Raw genomic sequence first — 18793 nt, forward strand, 5'->3', positions numbered from 1 at the left:
ATCTTTTTAGTGTCTTTATTGTTTTGCCTTTTCCAGAACATCATATAGTTGGAACAGTGCAGTGCATAGCCATTTCAGATTGGCTTCTTTCACTCCAGTATTCTGGCCTGGACTTCCATGGGGCCTATGGGATGTCTATGGGGTCACAAAGAGTAGGATACAACTGAGCAACTTTAAAGTCACTCAGTCATGTCTGACTCTTTGTGATCCCACGGACTATACAGTCCATGGAATTCTCCAGGCCAGAATACTGGAGTGGGTAGCCGTTCCCTTCTCCAGGGGATCTTCCCAACCCAGGGATCGAACCCAGGTCTCCCGCATCGCAGGCAGATTCTTTACCACTGAGCCACCAGGGAAGCACATGTCTTGCACTTAGTTATATACAGTTAAGTTTTCTCCATGTATTTTCATGAATTAATAGCTCATTTCTTTTTAGCACCAAATAATATTCCATTGTTTGGATTTCGATGTATCACAGTTTATCCATTCACCTACTGAAGGATAATAATATAATTCTAATCACAAACAGTGCAAATAATATGGAAATAGGATGGAATATATAAACTTTCAGAGTTTCAGAGTCTAAGAGCTAAATCATATTAAACCAGAAAACTATGAAGAGATAGGTTTAAATATTGGCTCTATTACTTATGAGCTATGTGTTTTTGCACAAAACATTTATCCTCCATGAGCCTTTGTTTCCTCAATTATAAGGATAACAATACATACCACTAAAGTGCTATGAGGAAAGGGTAAAATGCAGTGCATAAAAACTCACAGCGAGATGTACAACAAGATGCATGTAAATGTAACTGATGGTTGAATCTGAATCTGAATGGAATCTGAATCTGAATTGAATATGAAGCCAGAGGTGTCCAGTTCTTGAAGGCAAGGACACGTGGCTTCCAATTTCCTCACAGCCCTCATGCCACCCCATATCCCTGGAGTCACATTCAGAGAATGGGGCTTTTCAATTCATCTGACTGATCTTTCCTTTAGAAGATCTCAAAATTTTTGGACATAACTGCATTCTCAGAAAGCAAAGAACCACACATTTTCTTTGAAAGCACCAGTTTCCAAACATAAAGGGGTTTAGTTATTTTGTACTAAGGAAGACAAGCTTTATTAAACTGAAATCTTATGTTGAAGCATAGTGTCTCAGTAAAATTTGGGTGTACATGATAATGAAGGCTTGTGAGTTTGGGACGAGATAAAGTCTGGCCTCCAGCCAGCTTGTCTTCTCTCCAATGACCAACCTGCTCCATATTCCCCTAAATCCCCACAGATAACGCCCAGAAATCCCTAGGTTTGTTTGAAAACTTGTGTTCTTAAAGAGACAAACACGCCTTTCCATTCTACGGTAGGAGAATTGCCAGGAATATTCTGCCACAGCACTCATGACTGTGATCTTATTCTTTCATCAACCAGATGAAAATGCATAAAATCCTGGGAAAATCAGGACATTAAAAACCAATAGGACCACTGTCCGTCGAGGAGTCACAACCAGAAATCTGCCCCCTTATTTTATTTCAAATTCTTGTGATCTTTAATACTATCTTGGGTCACTTAATTTAAAAAGGCTCAAAGTGGGATTTATTTTAACCTGACTTGGTATTTTAACCTGACTAAGCCCATCCTTAGTATTGGTTTGGTGGTGAGTGACATAAATGGAGGTCACATAGGGTATTTCTGATTTGAGCATAAGAGAGCAAAAGTGGATGGGAATGTAAGTTGGTACTCTCACTATGGAAAACAGTGTGAGGTTCCTCAGAGAAAAAACCTAAAAACAGAGTTGTCATATGATCCAGTAATCCCACTCCTGGGGGAAAAAAAAAACTATAAAATATATAGGAATCTTATCTTTGAAAAGATATAGGCATCCACTATGTTCACAGCAGTGCTATTCATAATAGCCACAACATCAGTTCAGTTGCTCAGTTGTGTCTGACTCTGCAACCCCATGGACCGCAGCACACCAGGCTTCCCTGTCCATCACCAACTCCCAGAGTTTACTCAAACTCATGTCCATTGAGTCAGTGATGCCATGCAATCATCTCATCCTCTGTCACCCCCTTCTCCTCCTGCCCTCAATCTTTCCCAGCATCAGGGTCTTTTCAAATAAATCAGTTCTTCGCATCAGGTGGCCAAAGTATCAGAGCTTCAGCTTCAACATCAGTCCTTCCAATTAATATTGAGGACTGATTTCCTTTAGGGTTGATTGGTTTGATCTCCTTGCAGTCCAAAGGACTCTCAAGCATCTTCTCCAACACCACAGTTCAAAAGCATCAATTCTTCAGTGCTCAGCTTTCTTTATGGTCCAGCTCTCACATCCATACATGACTACTGGAAGCACCCTAAATGACCACTGACAGATGAATGGATAAGGAAGGAGTGAAATAATGCCATTTGCAACAACATGGATGGAACCAGAGACTATCATACTGAGTGAAGTAAATAACACAGAGAAAGACGAATATATGATATCACTTATATGTGGAATGAAAACTATGACAGAAACAAACTTATCTATGAAACAGAAACAGACTCACAGACATAGGGAACAGAGTTGTGATTTTCACAACTCTGGGGGAGGGATGAATTGGGAGTTTAAGATTAGCAGATACAAACTGTCATATATAGAATGGATTAAAAAAATAATGTCCTACTGTATATAGCACAGGGAACAATATTCAGTACCCTGTGATAAAGTAGAATGGAAAAGAATATGAAAAAATAATGTATTTATGCATAGATGAATCATTTTGCTGTATAGCAGAAATTAACACAAGATTGTAAATCAACTATACTTCAATTTAAAAAAAAGAGAGAGCAAAACTGCCAGATTGAATATTTTGTAGGTTTAAATTCATCTAATGGTTAGCAGCTAGCTGCAGACATCTTCCAGAAGACTATAAAGATAGAGTCGACTCTTTTGAGTCTATATTGAGCCAAGCAGGCACAGTGACATGAGGGTATTATAGATGAGGCCTTGCCCTGGGGTTGAGTTTACTTCAATCTCCCAAGTGGAAGGAATAAAGAAAGTACTATGCTTTAATTTGGGGGTTATTTATACACCTTCGTAATTACAGATGTGAAATCAATGTCTTTTGCAAAAAAAAGTTCGAGCTGAAACTATAGTTTTAAGAATCTGGATAATAGCTTTCCAGTAGCTATTTGTATTTCTCTTCAGATTGACTTTCTCTACTTACAGAAATGTGCTCCACACTGATTAATCTAAGATTATGACATTTCAGGAAAGAGAAAGACCCTCTTTACTTGGTTGGAAGCAGACAGAAGATATCTGCATGAATCCTCTGTAGGCCCCCCAAATTTTCCCCAGCTCGACACATAATAGCCAAACCCTTTTAACTATTGAGTAAAAGTGACTACAAAGCATTTGTCAATATAAGCTCTTCTTTCAAATAATACATATTACTATTTTCAGTCATAAGTTCATTTCCATGCAAACCCTATTTATAAAAGGCAAGTGTTAATAACACACAGGCTGCAATATTTACTACACAGAATGCTATCCGTTAATAGAGCTTGCTTCACTCTCTTCTAAAATGGTCCTTTTCAAATCAGTGAGTGGCTCTAATCTAATAAATGAGGTCAGTCTGAATTTTTTACGCTCTCTCTCTTTATGCTCTTTTCCATCTTAGCTTGAACTAAAGAGATTTATTTAATCCTAGGCTTTGTATTTGCTCTTGGAGAGACACAAGAAAGATTTCCTGAAAGAATCATGTTTTCCTAGTTATGAACTGGAGAGAAACAGGATGTGTGGGGTTGGGAGACACCGAGCAGGCTAACTTGGAAACAGAACCTGCTGCTCAACTTTTGGCAGAAGTTTGGGAAGTGCCAATATTCTGGTCTGAATGGGTGGCTGAGTTTCGTAAATATCCACGATGTTGTGTGATTAGCCACAGAAAAGAGAAACTGTGAGTCACAGCAACGTGAGCAAATTAAAACAAACAAATAAATGAAAAACCCCCCAAAACCAAAACTGTGATTCAGTGCCACAGGCAGGGATAAAAGGCTGTGCTGTTGCCAATGGCCACAAATAACTCCAACATTTGCGGAAAAGTGTAGGAATTCACAGAATAGCACTTGGATTCAAGATGAAAGACGCACATCAGACTACCTTTCCTCCTCTTGTGTCTTATTGAAAAGGAAGAAAAGTTGCTTGTTTTTTAAATGGACCTATAACAGGGTTAGCAAGAAAGGAATCAAGCAGAAGAACAGAAAGGCTGAAGGAAACAGCAAGAAAGAAAGCAAATATGGCCAAATGAACATATTTGAATGAAAGTAGGGAAAACAACACTGTAAAACTAGTGCTCAGTAAAAACTTCAAGATATAAGTCAACTAATGAAGCTGGGAAGAAACTCTGTGGGGTTCCTGGGGCCAAATCCTTCCTGTGTCTGCCCAATCCCCCACCCACCCCCAGTCACCCATCCGTCCCCACCCACTGCCTGCATACCTTGTAGGGAATGGACTTCATTAAGTCTTCTTGGCTGACGCTGTCTGCTTTGTATCCACTTAGTCCTCCTAAGTGAACAATGCAAAGAAATACAGGAAAACAATAGAGGGGGAAAGACTAAAGATCTCTTCAAGACAATTAGAGATACCAAGGGACATTTCATGCAAAGATGGGAACAATAAAGAACGGAAATGGCATGGACCTTACAGAAGCAGAAGATATTAAGAAGAGGTGGCAAGAATACACAGAAGAACTATACAAAAAAGATCTTCATGACCCAGATAACCATGATGATGTGATCACTCACCTAGAGCCAGACATCCTGGAGTACAAAGTCAAATGGGCATTAGGAAGCATCATTATGAACAAAGCTAGTGGAGGTGACAAAATCCCAGCTGAGCGACTTCAAATCCTAAAAGATTGTCAACTACAAATTGGCACTTGAGAAGAACATTGCCAATGACTGAACAACAAAGGTATTTGCCATCTGTCTCTATGGAGCTTGAACCCCATGCTGTTGACCTTCAACAACCTCTAAGGGAATTCAGGTTGGAGTAAGGCACTCTCTTCACCAGGGAATCTAGTGGGACAGGTCTTTAGATAGTTGAATGTTTTTAGGAATAGATTTTATGATCTCAGTCCTTGCATCTCCTCATATCTAGAGAGCACTAAATCCATTCAGAAGATATTAAGAAAGAAAAGGTGGCAAGAATACACAGCAGAGCTATTAAAAAAAAAAAAGTCTTAATGACCCGATAAAGACTAGGGTGTGATCACTCACCTAGAGCTAGACATCCTGAAGTACGAAGTCAAGTGGGCCTTAGGAAGCATCACTATGAATAAAGGTAAAAGAGGTGATGGGATCCCAGCTGAGCTATTTCAAATCTTGAAAGATGATGCTGTGAAAGTGCTGCACTCAACACGCCAGCAAATTTGGAAAATTCAGCAGTGGCCACAAGACTGGAAACAGTCAGTTTTCATTCCAATCCCAAAGAAAGGCAGTGCAAAAGAAGGTTCAAACTACCACACAGGGAGGAGCCAAGATGGCGGAGGAGTAGGACCGGGAGACCACTTTCTCTCCTACAAATTCATCAAAAGAATAACCGAATGCAGAGCAAACTTCACAAAACAACTTCTGATCGCTAGCTGAGGTCATCAGGCGCCCAGAAAAGCAGACCATTGTCTTCGAAAGGAGGTAGGACAAACTATAAAAGATAAAAAGTGAGACAAAAGAGCTAAGGACGGAGACCCGTCCCGGGAAGGGAGTCTTAGGCGGCCTTGCTTGGGCTAGGGTCCGGGCCTGAGTGCCCTGAGGACAATCGGGGGGAGCTTCTGTGAGGTGCCAACTTGAACTGTGGGAGACCAAAGGAGAGAGAGAAAATTGACCGGCCGGAACACACTGCCGGCCGTTCGCAGAACAAAGAGACCGAGAAAATCCAGGGAAGAGCTCGCAGGCTGCGGACCGGCCCAGCCCCGCCGGAGGCAGGAGGCAGGGGGGAGGGGAAGGTCGCGGCGAGACACAGGGCGCAGGCACCCGACCGGCGCGGGGCGGGGACTGGGGCTGGGGACGCGGAGGGCGGAAGGCGCGCGCACCCGCCTGGCGCCAGCGGAAACTGAGACTGGGTCCGCGGAAGGGACTGGGTGCGCCACACCTGGGGATAGCGCGCCCACCAAGCCCCTGGCTGCCTGGACCGCTCTGACGGAGAAGGCACAGAGAGCAGGCGCAGCTTTTCCTTCCGCGCTTTTGTGTAACACCCGAGGGCTGGAACCTCGCGCAGCGCGGGGCGCGCTCCATATAGAACAGCCGGGAGCCTGAGCAGCGCAGACGGAGAAAGCAGCGTCAGCCCCTTCCGGCAGCGCCAGCCCGCCCCCGCAGGGCCAGCCCCTCCCCGCAGCGTCAGCCCCGCCCCCGCGGGGCCAGCCCCTCCCCGCAGCGTCAGCCCCGCCCCGCAGCGCCAGCCCCGCCCCGCAGCGCCAGCCCCTCCCAGCAGCGCAACGGAACTAGCTACCTGAATAAGAGTCCGCCTCCAGCCGCCTGTGTCAGGGCGGAAATGAGCCTCTGAAGAGACCGGCAAACAGAAGCCAAATAAACAAAGGGAACCGCTTCAGAAGGGACTGGTGCAACAGATTAAAATCCCTGAAGAAAACACCGACTTCACCGGAAGGGCCCTGGAGATATCGAGAAGTGCAAGCTGGAACGAGGAGCTATCTGAAACTGAGCCAAACCCACACTGACCGCAACAGCTCCAGAGAAATTCCTAGACATATTTTTACTTTTTTTTTATTTTTCTGTTTTTTCTAAGTAAGGAAAAAAAAAAATTTTTTTTCTTTTTATATTTTTCTTTTTTATTTTTTCTCTTTTATTTTCCTTTAAAATTCCCTATTACTCCCCCATTACTCCTTAACTTTCATTTTCATAGATTTTTACGATTTTTTTAATTAGGGGAAAAAAAAATTTTTTTTTTTTTCTTTTTCTTTTTTTTCTTCTCCTTTTTCTTCTTTTTTTTTTCTTTCCTTTTTCTCTTCTATTTTCTATTTTTCTTTTTCTCTTATTTCTTTTAAAGTCCTCTAGTACTCCTCTACTACTCTTCATTTTCATCTTCACTACACTATAACCTTACAAAAAAAAAAGAGAAGCCCTATCTTAAAACCGAAGATTATTCCCTCCCAATCTTGACTCTCTTTTTTCTACCTCAGAACACCTCTATTTCCTCTTTTCCCCTTCTCTTCCCCATCCAATTCTGTGAATCCTTGTAGGTGTCTGAGATACGAGAACACTCTGGGAACAGACAGCTGCGTAGATCTGTCTCTCTCCTCTTGCGTCCCCCTTTTTCTCCTCCTACTCATCTCTATCTCCCTCCTCCCTTTTCTCCTGTTCATGTAACTCTGTGAACCTCTCTGGGTGTCCCTAACGGGGGAGAATCTTTTCGCCATTAACCTAGAAGTTTAATTATCAGAGCTGTATAGTTGGAGAAATCCTGAGACTACAGGAAGAATAAAACTGAAATCCAGAGGCAGGAAACTTAAGCCCAAAACCTGAGAACACCAGAAAACTCCTGACTACATGGAACTTTAAGTGATAAGTGACCGTCCAAAAGCCTCCATACCTACACTGAAACCAACCACCACCCAAGAGCCAATAAGTTTTAGAGCAAGACATACCACGCAAATTCTCCAGCAACACAGGAACATAGCCCTGAATGTCAACATACAGGCTACCCAAGGTCACACCTAACACATAGACCCAACTCAAAACTCATTACTGGGCACTCCATTGCTCTCCAAAGAGAAGAAATCAAGTTCAACGCACCAGTACACTGACGCAAGCTTCCCTAACCAGGAAACCTTGACAAGCCAAACGTCCAACCCCACCCACTGGGTAAATCCTCCACAATAAAAAGGAACCACAGACCTCCAGAATACAGAAAGTGCACTCCAGACACAGCAATCTAAACAAGATGAAAAGGCAAAGAAATACCCAACAGGTAAAGGAACAAGAAAAATGCCCACCAAGTCAAACAAAAGAGGAGGAGATAGGGAATCTACCTGAAAAAGAATTTAGAATAATGATAATAAAATGATCCAAAATCTTGAAAACAAAATGGAGTTACAGATAAATAGCCTGGAAACAAAGATTGAAAAGATACAAGAAATGTTTAATAAAGACCTAGAAGAAATAAAAAAGAGTCAATTAAAAATGAACAATGCAATGAATGAGATCAAAAACACTTTGGAGGGAACCAAGAGTAGACTAACGGAAGCAGAAGATAGGATAAGTGAGATAGAAGATAAAATGGTGGAAATAAATGAAGCAGAGAGGAAAAAAGAAAAAAGGATCAAAAGAAATGAGGACAACTTCAGGGACCTCTGGGACAATGTGAAACGCCCCAACATTCGAATCATAGGAGTTCCAGAAGAAGAAGACAAAAAGAAAGGCCATGAGAAAATACTCGAGGAGATAATAGCTGAAAACTTCCCTAAAATGGGGAAGGAAATAGCCACCCAAGTCCAAGAAACCCAGAGAGTTCCAAACAGGATAAAACCAAGGCGAAACACCCAAGAACATATTAATCAAACTAACAAAGGATCAAACACAAAGAACAAATATTAAAAGCAGCAAGGGGAAAACAACAAATAACACACAAAGGGATTCCCATAAGGATAACAGCTGACCTATCAATAGAAACCCTCCAGGCCAGAAGGGAATGGCAGGACGTCCTGAAAGTAATGAAGGAGAATAACCTACAACCTAGATTACTGTATCCAGCAAGGATCTCATTCAGATATGAAGGAGAACTCAAAAGCTTTACAGATAAGCAAAAGCTGAGAGAATTCAGCACTACCAAACCAGCTCTTCAACAAATGCTAAAGGATCTTCTCTAGACAGGAAATGCAGAAAGGTTGTATAAACGTGAACCCAAAACAACAAAGTAAATGCAACGGGACCACACCTATCAATAATTACCTTAAATGTAAATGGGTTGAATGCCCCAACCAAAAGACAAAGATTGGCTGAATGGATACAAAAACAAGACCCCTATATATGCTGTCTACAAGAGACCCACCTCAAAACAAGAGACACATACAGACTAAAAGTGAAGGGCTGGAAAAAAATATTTCATGCAAACGGAGACCAAAAGAAAGCAGGAGTCGCAATACTCATATCAGATAAAATAGACTTTCAAATAAAAGCTGTGAAAAGAGACAAAGAAGGACACTACATAATGATCAAAGGATCAATCAAAGAAGAAGATATAACAATTATAAATATATATGCACCCAACATAGGAGCACCGCAATATGTACGGCAAACGCTAACGAGTATGAAAGAGGAAATTAATAGTAACACAATAATAGTGGGAGACTTTAATACCCCACTCACAACTATGGATAGATCAACTAAACAGAAAATTAACAAGGAAACACAAACTTTAAACGACACAATGGACCAGCTAGACCTAATTGATATCTATAGGACATTTCACCCCAAAACAATCAACTTCACCTTTTTCTCAAGTGCACACGGAACCTTCTCCAGAATAGATCACATCCTGGGCCATAAATCTAGTCTTGGAAAATTCAAAAAAATTGAAATCATTCAAGTCATCTTTTCTGAACCACAGTGCAGTAAGATTATTATCTCAATTACAGCGAAAAAAATTGTTTAAAAATTTCAAACACATTGGAGGCTAAATAACACACTTCGGAATAACCAACAAATCATAGAAGAAATCAAAAAAGAAATCAAAATATGTATAGAAATGAATGAAAATGAAAACACAACAACCCAAAACCTATGGGACACTGTAAAAGCAGTGCTAAGGGGAAGGTTCATAGCATTACAGGCTTACATAAAAAAAAAAAAAAAAAGCCAAATAAATAACCTAACTCTACACCTAAAGCAATTAGAGAAGGAAGAAATGAAGAACCCCAGGGTTAGCAGAAGGAAAGAAATCTTAAAAATTAGGGCAGAAATAAATGCAAAAGAAACTAAAGAGACCATAGCAAAAATCAACAAAGCTAAAAGCTGTTTTTTTTGAAAAAATAAACAAAATTGACAAACCATTAGCAAGACTCATTAAGAAGCAAAGAGAGAAGAACCAAATTAACAAAATTAGAAATGAAAATGGAGAGATCAAAACAGACAACACTGAAATACAAAGGATCATAAGAGACTACTACCGCAGCTTCTATGCCAATAAAATGGACAACTTGGGAGAAAATGGACAAATTCTTAGAAAAGTATAACTTTCCAAAAACATGAAACAGGAAGAAATAGAAGATTTAACAGGACCCATTCACAGGCAAGGAAATCGAAAAGTGTATCAAAAATCTTCCAGCAACAAAAGCCCAGGACCAGATGGCTTCACAGGCTGAATTCTACCAAAAATTAGAGAAGACCTAACACCTACCTACTCAAACTCTTCCAGAAAATTCAGGAAGAAGGTAAAACTTCCAAACTCATCTATTGAGGCCACCATCACCCTAATTCCAAAACAGACAAAGATGCCACAAAAAAAAAGGAAAACCTACCAGGCCAATATCACTGATGAACATAGATGCAAAAATCCTTTAACAAAATTCTTTAGCCAAAACAGAATCAACACATATTAAAAAAATCATACACCACGAACCAAGTGGGCTTTATCCCAGGAATGCAAGGATCTTTCAATATCCGCAAATCAATCAACGTAATACACCACATTAACAATTGGAAAGATAAAAACCAATGATTATCTCAATAGATTTCAGAGAAAGCCTTTGACAAATTCAACACTCATTTATGATTTTAAACTTCTCCAAAAAGCAGGAATAGAAGGAACATACCTCAACATTATAAAAGGCCATATTTGGGCACAAACCCACAGCAAGCATCACCCCAATGGTGAAAATTTTGAAAGCATTCCCCCGAAATCAAGAACAAGACAAGGTGCCCAACTGCACCACTACTGATTTCAACATAGTGTTGGAAGTTTTGGCCACAGCAAATCAGAGCAGAAAAAGAAGTAAAAGGAATCCAGATAGGAAAAGAAGAAGTGAAACACTCACTGTTTGCAGATGACATGATCCTCTACATAGGAAACCCTAAAGACTCTACCAGAACATTATTAGAGCTAATCAATGAATATAGTAAAGTTGCAGGATATAAAATTAACACACAGAAATCCCTTGCATTCCTATATACTAACAATGAAAAAACAGAAAGAGAAATTAAGGAAACAATACCATTCACCATTGCAACAAAAAGAATAAAATACTTAGGAGTATTATCTACCTAAAGAAACAAAAGACCTATACATAGAAAACTATAAAACACTGATGAAAGAAATCAAAGAGGACACAAACAGATGGAGAAACATACGGTGTTCATGGATTGGAAGAATCAATATTGTCAAAATGGCTATACTACCCAAAGCAATCTATAGATTCAATGCAATCCCTATCAAGCTACCAATGGTATTTTTCACAGAACTAGAACAAATAATTTCACAATTTGTATGGAAATACAAAAAACCTCGAATAGCCAAAGTAATTTTGAGAAAGAAGAATGGAACTGGAGGAATCAACCTGCCTGACTTCAGACTCTACTACAAAGCCACAGTCATCAAGACAGTATGGTACTGGCACAAAGACAGAAATATAGATCAATGGAACAGAATAGAAAGCCCAGAGATAAATCCACGAACCTATGGACACCTTATCTTTAACAAAGGAGGCAAGGATATACAATGGAAAAAAGACAACCTCTTTAACAAGTGGTGCTGGGAAAACTGGTCAACCACTTGTAAAAGAATGAAACTAGAACACTTTCTAACACCATACACAAAAATAAACTCAAAATGGATTAAAGATCTAAATGTAAGACCAGAAACTATAAAACTCCTATAGGAGAACATAGGCAAAACACTCTCCGACATAAATCACAGCAAGATCCTCTATGACCCACCTCCCAGAATATTGGAAATAAAAGCAAAAATAAACAAATGGGACCTAATGAAACTTAAAAGCTTTTGCACTACAAAGGAAACTATAAGCAAGGTGAAAAGACAGCCCTCAGATTGGGAGAAAATAATAGCAAATGAAAAAACAGACAAAGGATTAACCTCAAAAATATACAAGCAACTCCTGCAGCTCAATTCCAGAAAAATAAATGACCCAATCAAAAAATGGGCCAAAGAACTAAACAGACATTTCTCCAAAGAAGACATACAGATGGCTAACAAACACATGAAAAGATGCTCAACATCACTCATTATCAGAGAAATGCAAATCAAAACCACAATGAGGTACCATTACACGCCAGTCAGGATGGCTGCTATCCAAAAGACTACAAGCAATAAATGCTGGAGAGGCTGTGGAGAAAAGGGAACCCTCTTACACTGTTGGTGGGAATGCAAACTAGTACAGCCACTATGGAAAACAGTGTGGAGATTTCTTAAAAAACTGGAAATAGAACTGCCATATGACCCAGCAATCCCACTTCTGGGCATACACACTGAGGAACCAGATCTGAAAGAGACACGTTCACCCCAATGTTCATCACAGCACTGTTTATAATAGCCAGGACATGGAAGCAACCTAGATGCCCATCAGCAGATGAATGGATAAGGAAGCTGTGGTACATATACACCATGGAATATTACTCAGCTGTCAAAAAGAATTCATTTGAATCAGTCCTAATGAGATGGATGAAACTGGAGCCCATTATACAGAGTGAAGTAAGCCAGAAAGATAAAGAAAATTACAGCATACTAACACATATATATGGAATTTAGAAAGATGGTAATGATAACCCTATATGCAAAACAGAAAAAGAGACACAGGGAAATACAGGAACAGATTTTGAACCTGTGGAGAAGGTGAGGGTGGGATGTTTCGAAAGAACAACATGTATATTATCTACAGTGAGACAGATCACCAGCCCAGGTGGATGCATGAGACAAGTGCTCGGGCCTGGTGCACTGGGAAGACCCAGAGGAATCGGGTGGAGAGGGAGGTGGGAGGGGGGATCGGGATGGAGAATACGTGTAAATCTATGGCTGATTCATATCAATGTATGACAAAACCCACTGAAATGTGAAGTAATTAGCCTCCAACTAATTAAAAAAAATAAAAAAAAAAAAAAAAAATAAAGTTTGAGAAAGAACATAAAAAAAGTGACGGAGAAGTTGGAAAACATAAACTAAATTAAATGAGAGCATTGACTATGAAATGGGAAAAGTGAAACAGACTAGATAAAAGTAAAACGTCCTCATATTGTCCAGTTGTTTTTAAATATGGCTGCTCATTAGGAACCTATCTGGAACTCCAGTCAAAAGAAGAAGCAATACCTGGACGTTTGTATTTTTGGAAAAACCTCCAAGATAATTCTGATACGCATCTGAATTTTAAAAAGTGATTACAGATTTTTCTATAAAGTGGTAGCTTTGATGATATAGAATTCTATGATTTTTCTGTTGACCAATCATGATAAATGGTATTAAATGAGTAACAGTTACGTAATCACAATAGTGAAAGATGTTTATCAGTTTTCACAATCAATAGCCAGACAAAAATAAAAGATAATTACAATTGCAAGCCATAATAGAACATGATTAGCCTAACAATATAAAATAATTGCATGCAATTTGGAGAGTCAAGCAGAGTGATGGAATTGCATACATGCACATGTTTTCATCTGCTCAGCCAGTCTATGTCTTTTGGTTGGTGCATTTAATCTACTTACATTTAATGCAATTATTGATATGTATGATCCTATTACCATTTTTGTAACTTGTTTTGGGCTTATTTTCTATAGGTAAATATTTTCCTTCTCTTGTTCCTGCCTAGAGAAGTTCCGTTAGCATTTGTTGTAAAACTGGTTTGGTGGTGAATTCTCTTAACTTTTACTTGTCTGAAAAGCTATTGATTTCTCCATCAAATCTGAAGGAGAGTCTTGCTGGGTAGAGTTTTCTTGCTTGTAGCTTCTTCCCTTTCATCATTTTAAATATATCATGTCATTCCCTTCTGGCTTGTAGAATTTCGTTTGAGAAAACAGCTGATAGCCTGATGGGCATTCCCTTGAATATTATTTGTTGTTTTTCCTTTGTTGCTTTTAGTATTTTATCTCTGTCTTTAATTTTTGTCAGTTTGATTATGTGTCTCAATGTGTTCCTCCTTGGGTTTATCCTGCCCGGGACTCTATCCTGCCTGGGACTCTGTGATTCCTGGACTTGGTTGACTATTTCCTTTCTCACGTTAGAGAAGTTTTCAGCTATTATCTCTTCAAATACTTTCTCAGGTCCTTTCTCTCCCTCTTCTCCCTCTGGGGCACCTATAATGCAAATACCAGTGTGTTTAATGTTGTCCCAGAAGTCTCTTAGGCTGCCTTCATTTCTTTTCATTCTTTTTCCTATAGTATGTTCTGTGGCAGTGATGTCCACAATTCTGTCAACATTTCACACATCTTCTCAATCTTTGCTTCCATTCTTTTTCTGAGATCCTGAATCGACTTCACTATCATTATTCCGAATTCTTTTTCTGGAAGGTTGCCTCTCTTCCTTCCATTTAGTCGTTTATCTGGGGTTTTATCTTGCTCCTTCAAGGAATCTTCCCAGCCCAGGGATCAGACCTACATCTCCTGCACTGGCAGGCGGATTCTTTACCACTGGGCCACCTGGGAATCCACTTGAGTTGGGGAGTAGGACTAACAGGCAGAGGTTGATAAAGGCTGCAGACTTTTAGTTATAAAATAAACAAGGTCTGACGTGCTAACTTTACTATATTTGATAACAATATTCTATAATCAAAATTCACTGAGAGAGTAGAATGTGCTCATTCTCACACACACAAAAAGGTAAAATTATGAAATGATAAACATGTTAACTAATTTGATGGGAAGAATTCTTTTACAATGTATACATATATCAAATCATCACATTGTATCCTTTAAATAACTTAGTTTTGTCAATGATACCCCAATAAAGCTGGAGAAAAAAAAAGAGATCAGGAGGAAACCTTTGGAGGTGATGAGGTGATGAGTATGTTCATGACATAGATTGTGGTGATGGTTCATGGATATCATATATACTTATCTCCAAACTCATCAAGCTCTATTTACTTGAAATATGCTTTTTGTATGGCAATCATACCTCAACAAAGTGATTAAAAAAAGAAACTAAAGAATGGGTGACTATAGATCTAAAGAAGGGAAGTGAACAATGAGATAGGTTAAACTGTGTCTACATAATTTCTAGAATGGATATAAAGCTTAAGATAAATGCGAAAATCATTTTTGAGGACTAGATGCATACTGTAATGAACAACAATAATATTAAGTAAAATTTTACATGTTATACAAAGAAATCTGTGTTTGAGGATATGTACATATTTATATATCCAAAAACCTATTTCAGGCAGACCTGAGTTAAAATCTTAGCTTTACCTTTCAGTTTTGTGTGATCTTGGACAAGCCTCAGTTTTCCATCTGTAAAATGAGAAGGCTGCAAGACGCGGGTCCACCCAGAAGCCGTCTCAGCCTTTAAGATGCTGCCCCTTTAAGGAGGGCGGGGTAGCGGAGAAGGTAGCCGCGTCCCCTTCCTCTCCTCGCGGAGCCTTCCAGACCGCCTGTCTCCGGCCCCGCCCCGCCCCCTAGGGGCGGGGCGGGAGCAAAGGGGGCGGGGAAGGAAGACGGTTTACCTGGCGCGGCGGGCGCGCGGCGCGTGCGAACGGCCGGACAGGCCCGCGGCGTTCACTTCCAGGCGTTGCCCCTTCCCCCTCCTCGCCGTTACCCTGTACATCCGGCTCATTTGCCCTCCCCGCTCGCAGGAGCCGTTGCCGCCGTTGCCGCCGTTGCCGCCGTTGCCGCCGCCGCCTGGCTCGTCGCGGCTCCGCCACAGGGGCAGGTGCGGAGGGGTTCCCCGTCCGGCCGCCGCCGCCGCCGCCGACGCTGCCCCGCTCCGGGCCCGGGGCTCCCCCTAGCGCTGCTGAGGAGCTGCCGCCGCGGCTCGAGGAGGGCGGAGGAACGGGGCTGAGAGAGAGCGCCTGGAGGCTCGCGGGGAGGGTGACTGGTTTATTTTTTTCCCGTTTTCCTCGCTTCTCTCACACCCCTGGCTCGTCTGCTCCGCGACCCCATTTTGGCGGAGAGGCGGGCGCGGTGGGGCCGGCGCCCACCCCGGCGCCCACCCCTGGCGTGCGGCGGCATCTCCGCGGGCGCCCCGGGCCCTTCCTCCGCGCCCCGGGCCGCCCTGGCGCTCATTCATTCGGCTGTGCCTTTCTCCGCCCCTGCCTCCTTCCCCTCGCGTCTCCCCGCGCGTGCTCGCCGCCCTTTCCCGTGCCCAGTCTTGCCTCCGCCCGTGGCCTTTGGCTCCGGGCGCTTTCCCCTCCGGCGTCTCTATGGCCGTCCCCCGACCCGGAACTCCCACGTCCTTTCCTCCCAGCGGCCGCCTTCCCTCCCGCTGCTGGTCCCCGGATCCACACCCCCTTCTCCCTCGGACTCCACCAGGCCTCGCCCGGACACGCGGCCCTCCTCATCACCTGCCTTGAACTTGGTGCCCCGATACCGCCCGATTCAGGTGTTGCGTGGACCGCAGATCCTTAGCATTTAAAGTCCCGGTTCTCGGTCCTAGGGTGTGGCCTTAGCTGTGTTTCTAAAACACACGTTTCTACTATAATTATCCAAATGCATGACTGTCAAACTGTAGTGGACTTGGCACTTGCTCTGTGTGTGTGTGTGTGTGTGTGGTCCTCATGGTTATTCTGGGTCACACCAAATCTCTCTCTCTCTCTTTTTTTTTCCCTGGAGGAGTGTGTGATTGATTTGCTCTGAATGTAAAATTTGGCCAAAGATTGTTACTCTTTGAACTCCTCCACATTCCTTCTCCCGCTGTTCCATGACTGATTTGCAACATTACCTGTTAATACTGTTTGTTGGTGAAGCTTCTTGTCGACTCATCTGTCACCAGCAGTTACTGAATGTCCCCCAGTGTGCAGAATACTGATGAAATGCCTGAATTCTTGCAGTGCTACAAAATGCCATTCTGGAGAAGACAAAGACTTGGGGCATTTGTTTTCACTTTTTCTCCCTTCGTGTGTAATATGGAGAATGTGTATCAGTTGTGTGTTCTTATAGTCTTGCCATTTGGAAGACTGGCATTCCAGAGGAGTGTTTTGTATAGCTCAAGGAATTTCAGTCACTTGGGTGTTCAGAGACTTATTGCAGATCGTTTTAGACTAATGTATCAAGAAAAATAAACTGATCCTTTTTATTCTTTAATTACACTTAATAATAGAAACAGAAGCTCTGTGTCTGGAACAACTTGGTAATTGGGGCTTATTTGATAGCCTGTTTGTAAAGTGTTGCAGTTAACTAAAGCTACCTGATTCAGCATTCATAAAATGAAATGACAGCAGTTTTTCTAATGTGACATTCATAGTTCGTAATAATGAACTCCAAGGGAGGTACTTAATCCTGAAGTGCACCTTCCTGCGTGTCAGTTTGATACAATTGCTGTCAATATTAATAGCATTTGTCTAACAGCCCTTTCTTCTGGAGAGGTAGGTACTAAAAAGGTGGTTGGCTGTTTGTCCACTTTCAGGTTTTGGATGACCACTTGAAGCACTAAGATTACTTAACTTGGAGTCAAGATTGCATTTTTTTTTTTTTTTGGGCAGAGCAATTTTGCTGGGTAACATATATGTTAAATTCTTTAAAACTTTAACAGGTAGCTACTTGAGAAAAATCTTGTTTTGTAAAATGTAGGATAAAAAGTATGAATTCTAGATTGTTTGATGATTGCATTAAGGCTAGATTTTTCTCTCCTAAGAAAAAATGGTTGATCAAAGGAAGGCATGATTAGTAAATTGACCCTAGTCGCCCCAGCAAAAATTCAGTTTCAGATGCTGAGTGAAACTGAGTGAATGTACTTTATTTCTGATAGATTACAAGTGACATGTAACAGCTAACTTAAGATTTTCTCAAAACTTTCTCCTTCAGATGGGTGAAAAATAGTGTCATTCTTGAGGTTATTTGACTCATTTAAAGTGGTCATTTACCTTTACTTAGTAATTGAGCAGTAGAGACGGATGCTTACTTCATTTAATCCTAGTCTCCTTGGGGAAAATATTGTACTGTCACTTTTATGAAGTTACTTAACTCTTAACTATTAATGCACTCCAGTGTTGGAACATACAATTTACTCTTTTCACTGTTTAAGGAAAACAGCATTTCAGGAACGTTTAATCACAGTGTTGGCGGCGCCCACTGTCGCTGTGGTCTCGCCTTTCCTGTTACTCTGTAACAGGGTTTGGCCCAGTGCCTGCCTGTGCAGTGGACCTGCAGTCAGTGTTCCGACTGATTGGACGAGTGGCAGGTTTGCAACAGTTAGACTGTAGCACTTTGGAATTATGTAGCAAAAGTTTTAGAGAAAGATGTTGATTGCTCTCAGATGCAATTTTCTCTGGTAACTTGAAGTTTTTTTTTTCAGGGGAAAGCGGGCACGCAGTCCCCCACTACCATAAATTACACAGTCGAGTTTCCCCTATTTGAGGAAATGGCAGAGGTCAACACACCGGAGTGCAATGGGTGAGCCTCGCCCTGGGAGAACCACCTTCTTGATAATGGTATCTCCTCTGCCAGGTAAGTATACTTGTAAGTTTTGAGAATTGCTATATATAATTATTTTAAACTGCTTTGAAATCTTTGGGGAGAAACTACAATAGACATATCAGTTTGTGATATGCTTTAGTTCCGTGAAGGGATATGTTCACTGAAAATGGATATTTGTTGTATGTATCTTGTCAACATTCATGACCAATGGTAATTCAGATAATTTCTT

At 41.3% G+C, this 18793-nt stretch overlaps 1 protein-coding gene and 1 non-coding gene across 2 annotated transcripts in view; one reads left to right on the plus strand and one right to left on the minus strand.

Annotated features, from left to right (window-relative positions):
* LOC122422708 overlaps positions 1-18782 on the plus strand; it is a 36139-nt gene extending 17357 nt beyond the window's left edge. Inside the window, exons 2-3 of the mRNA XM_043439327.1 lie at positions 15613-16531; positions 18443-18782. Of these exons, the coding sequence (XP_043295262.1) occupies positions 15613-16531; positions 18443-18504 (981 nt within the window). The 3' untranslated portion in view covers positions 18505-18782. The remainder of the gene's footprint in view (positions 1-15612; positions 16532-18442) is intronic.
* Positions 18440-18602, minus strand: LOC122422990. The gene has a single exon (XR_006264068.1). It is a non-coding gene; the product is annotated as a U1 spliceosomal RNA (small nuclear RNA).
* Positions 18783-18793: the final 11 nt, after the last annotated feature.

Source organism: Cervus canadensis, chromosome 20 (assembly GCF_019320065.1).
Source record: "Cervus canadensis isolate Bull #8, Minnesota chromosome 20, ASM1932006v1, whole genome shotgun sequence".
NCBI classification, from domain to species: Eukaryota; Metazoa; Chordata; class Mammalia; order Artiodactyla; family Cervidae; genus Cervus; species Cervus canadensis.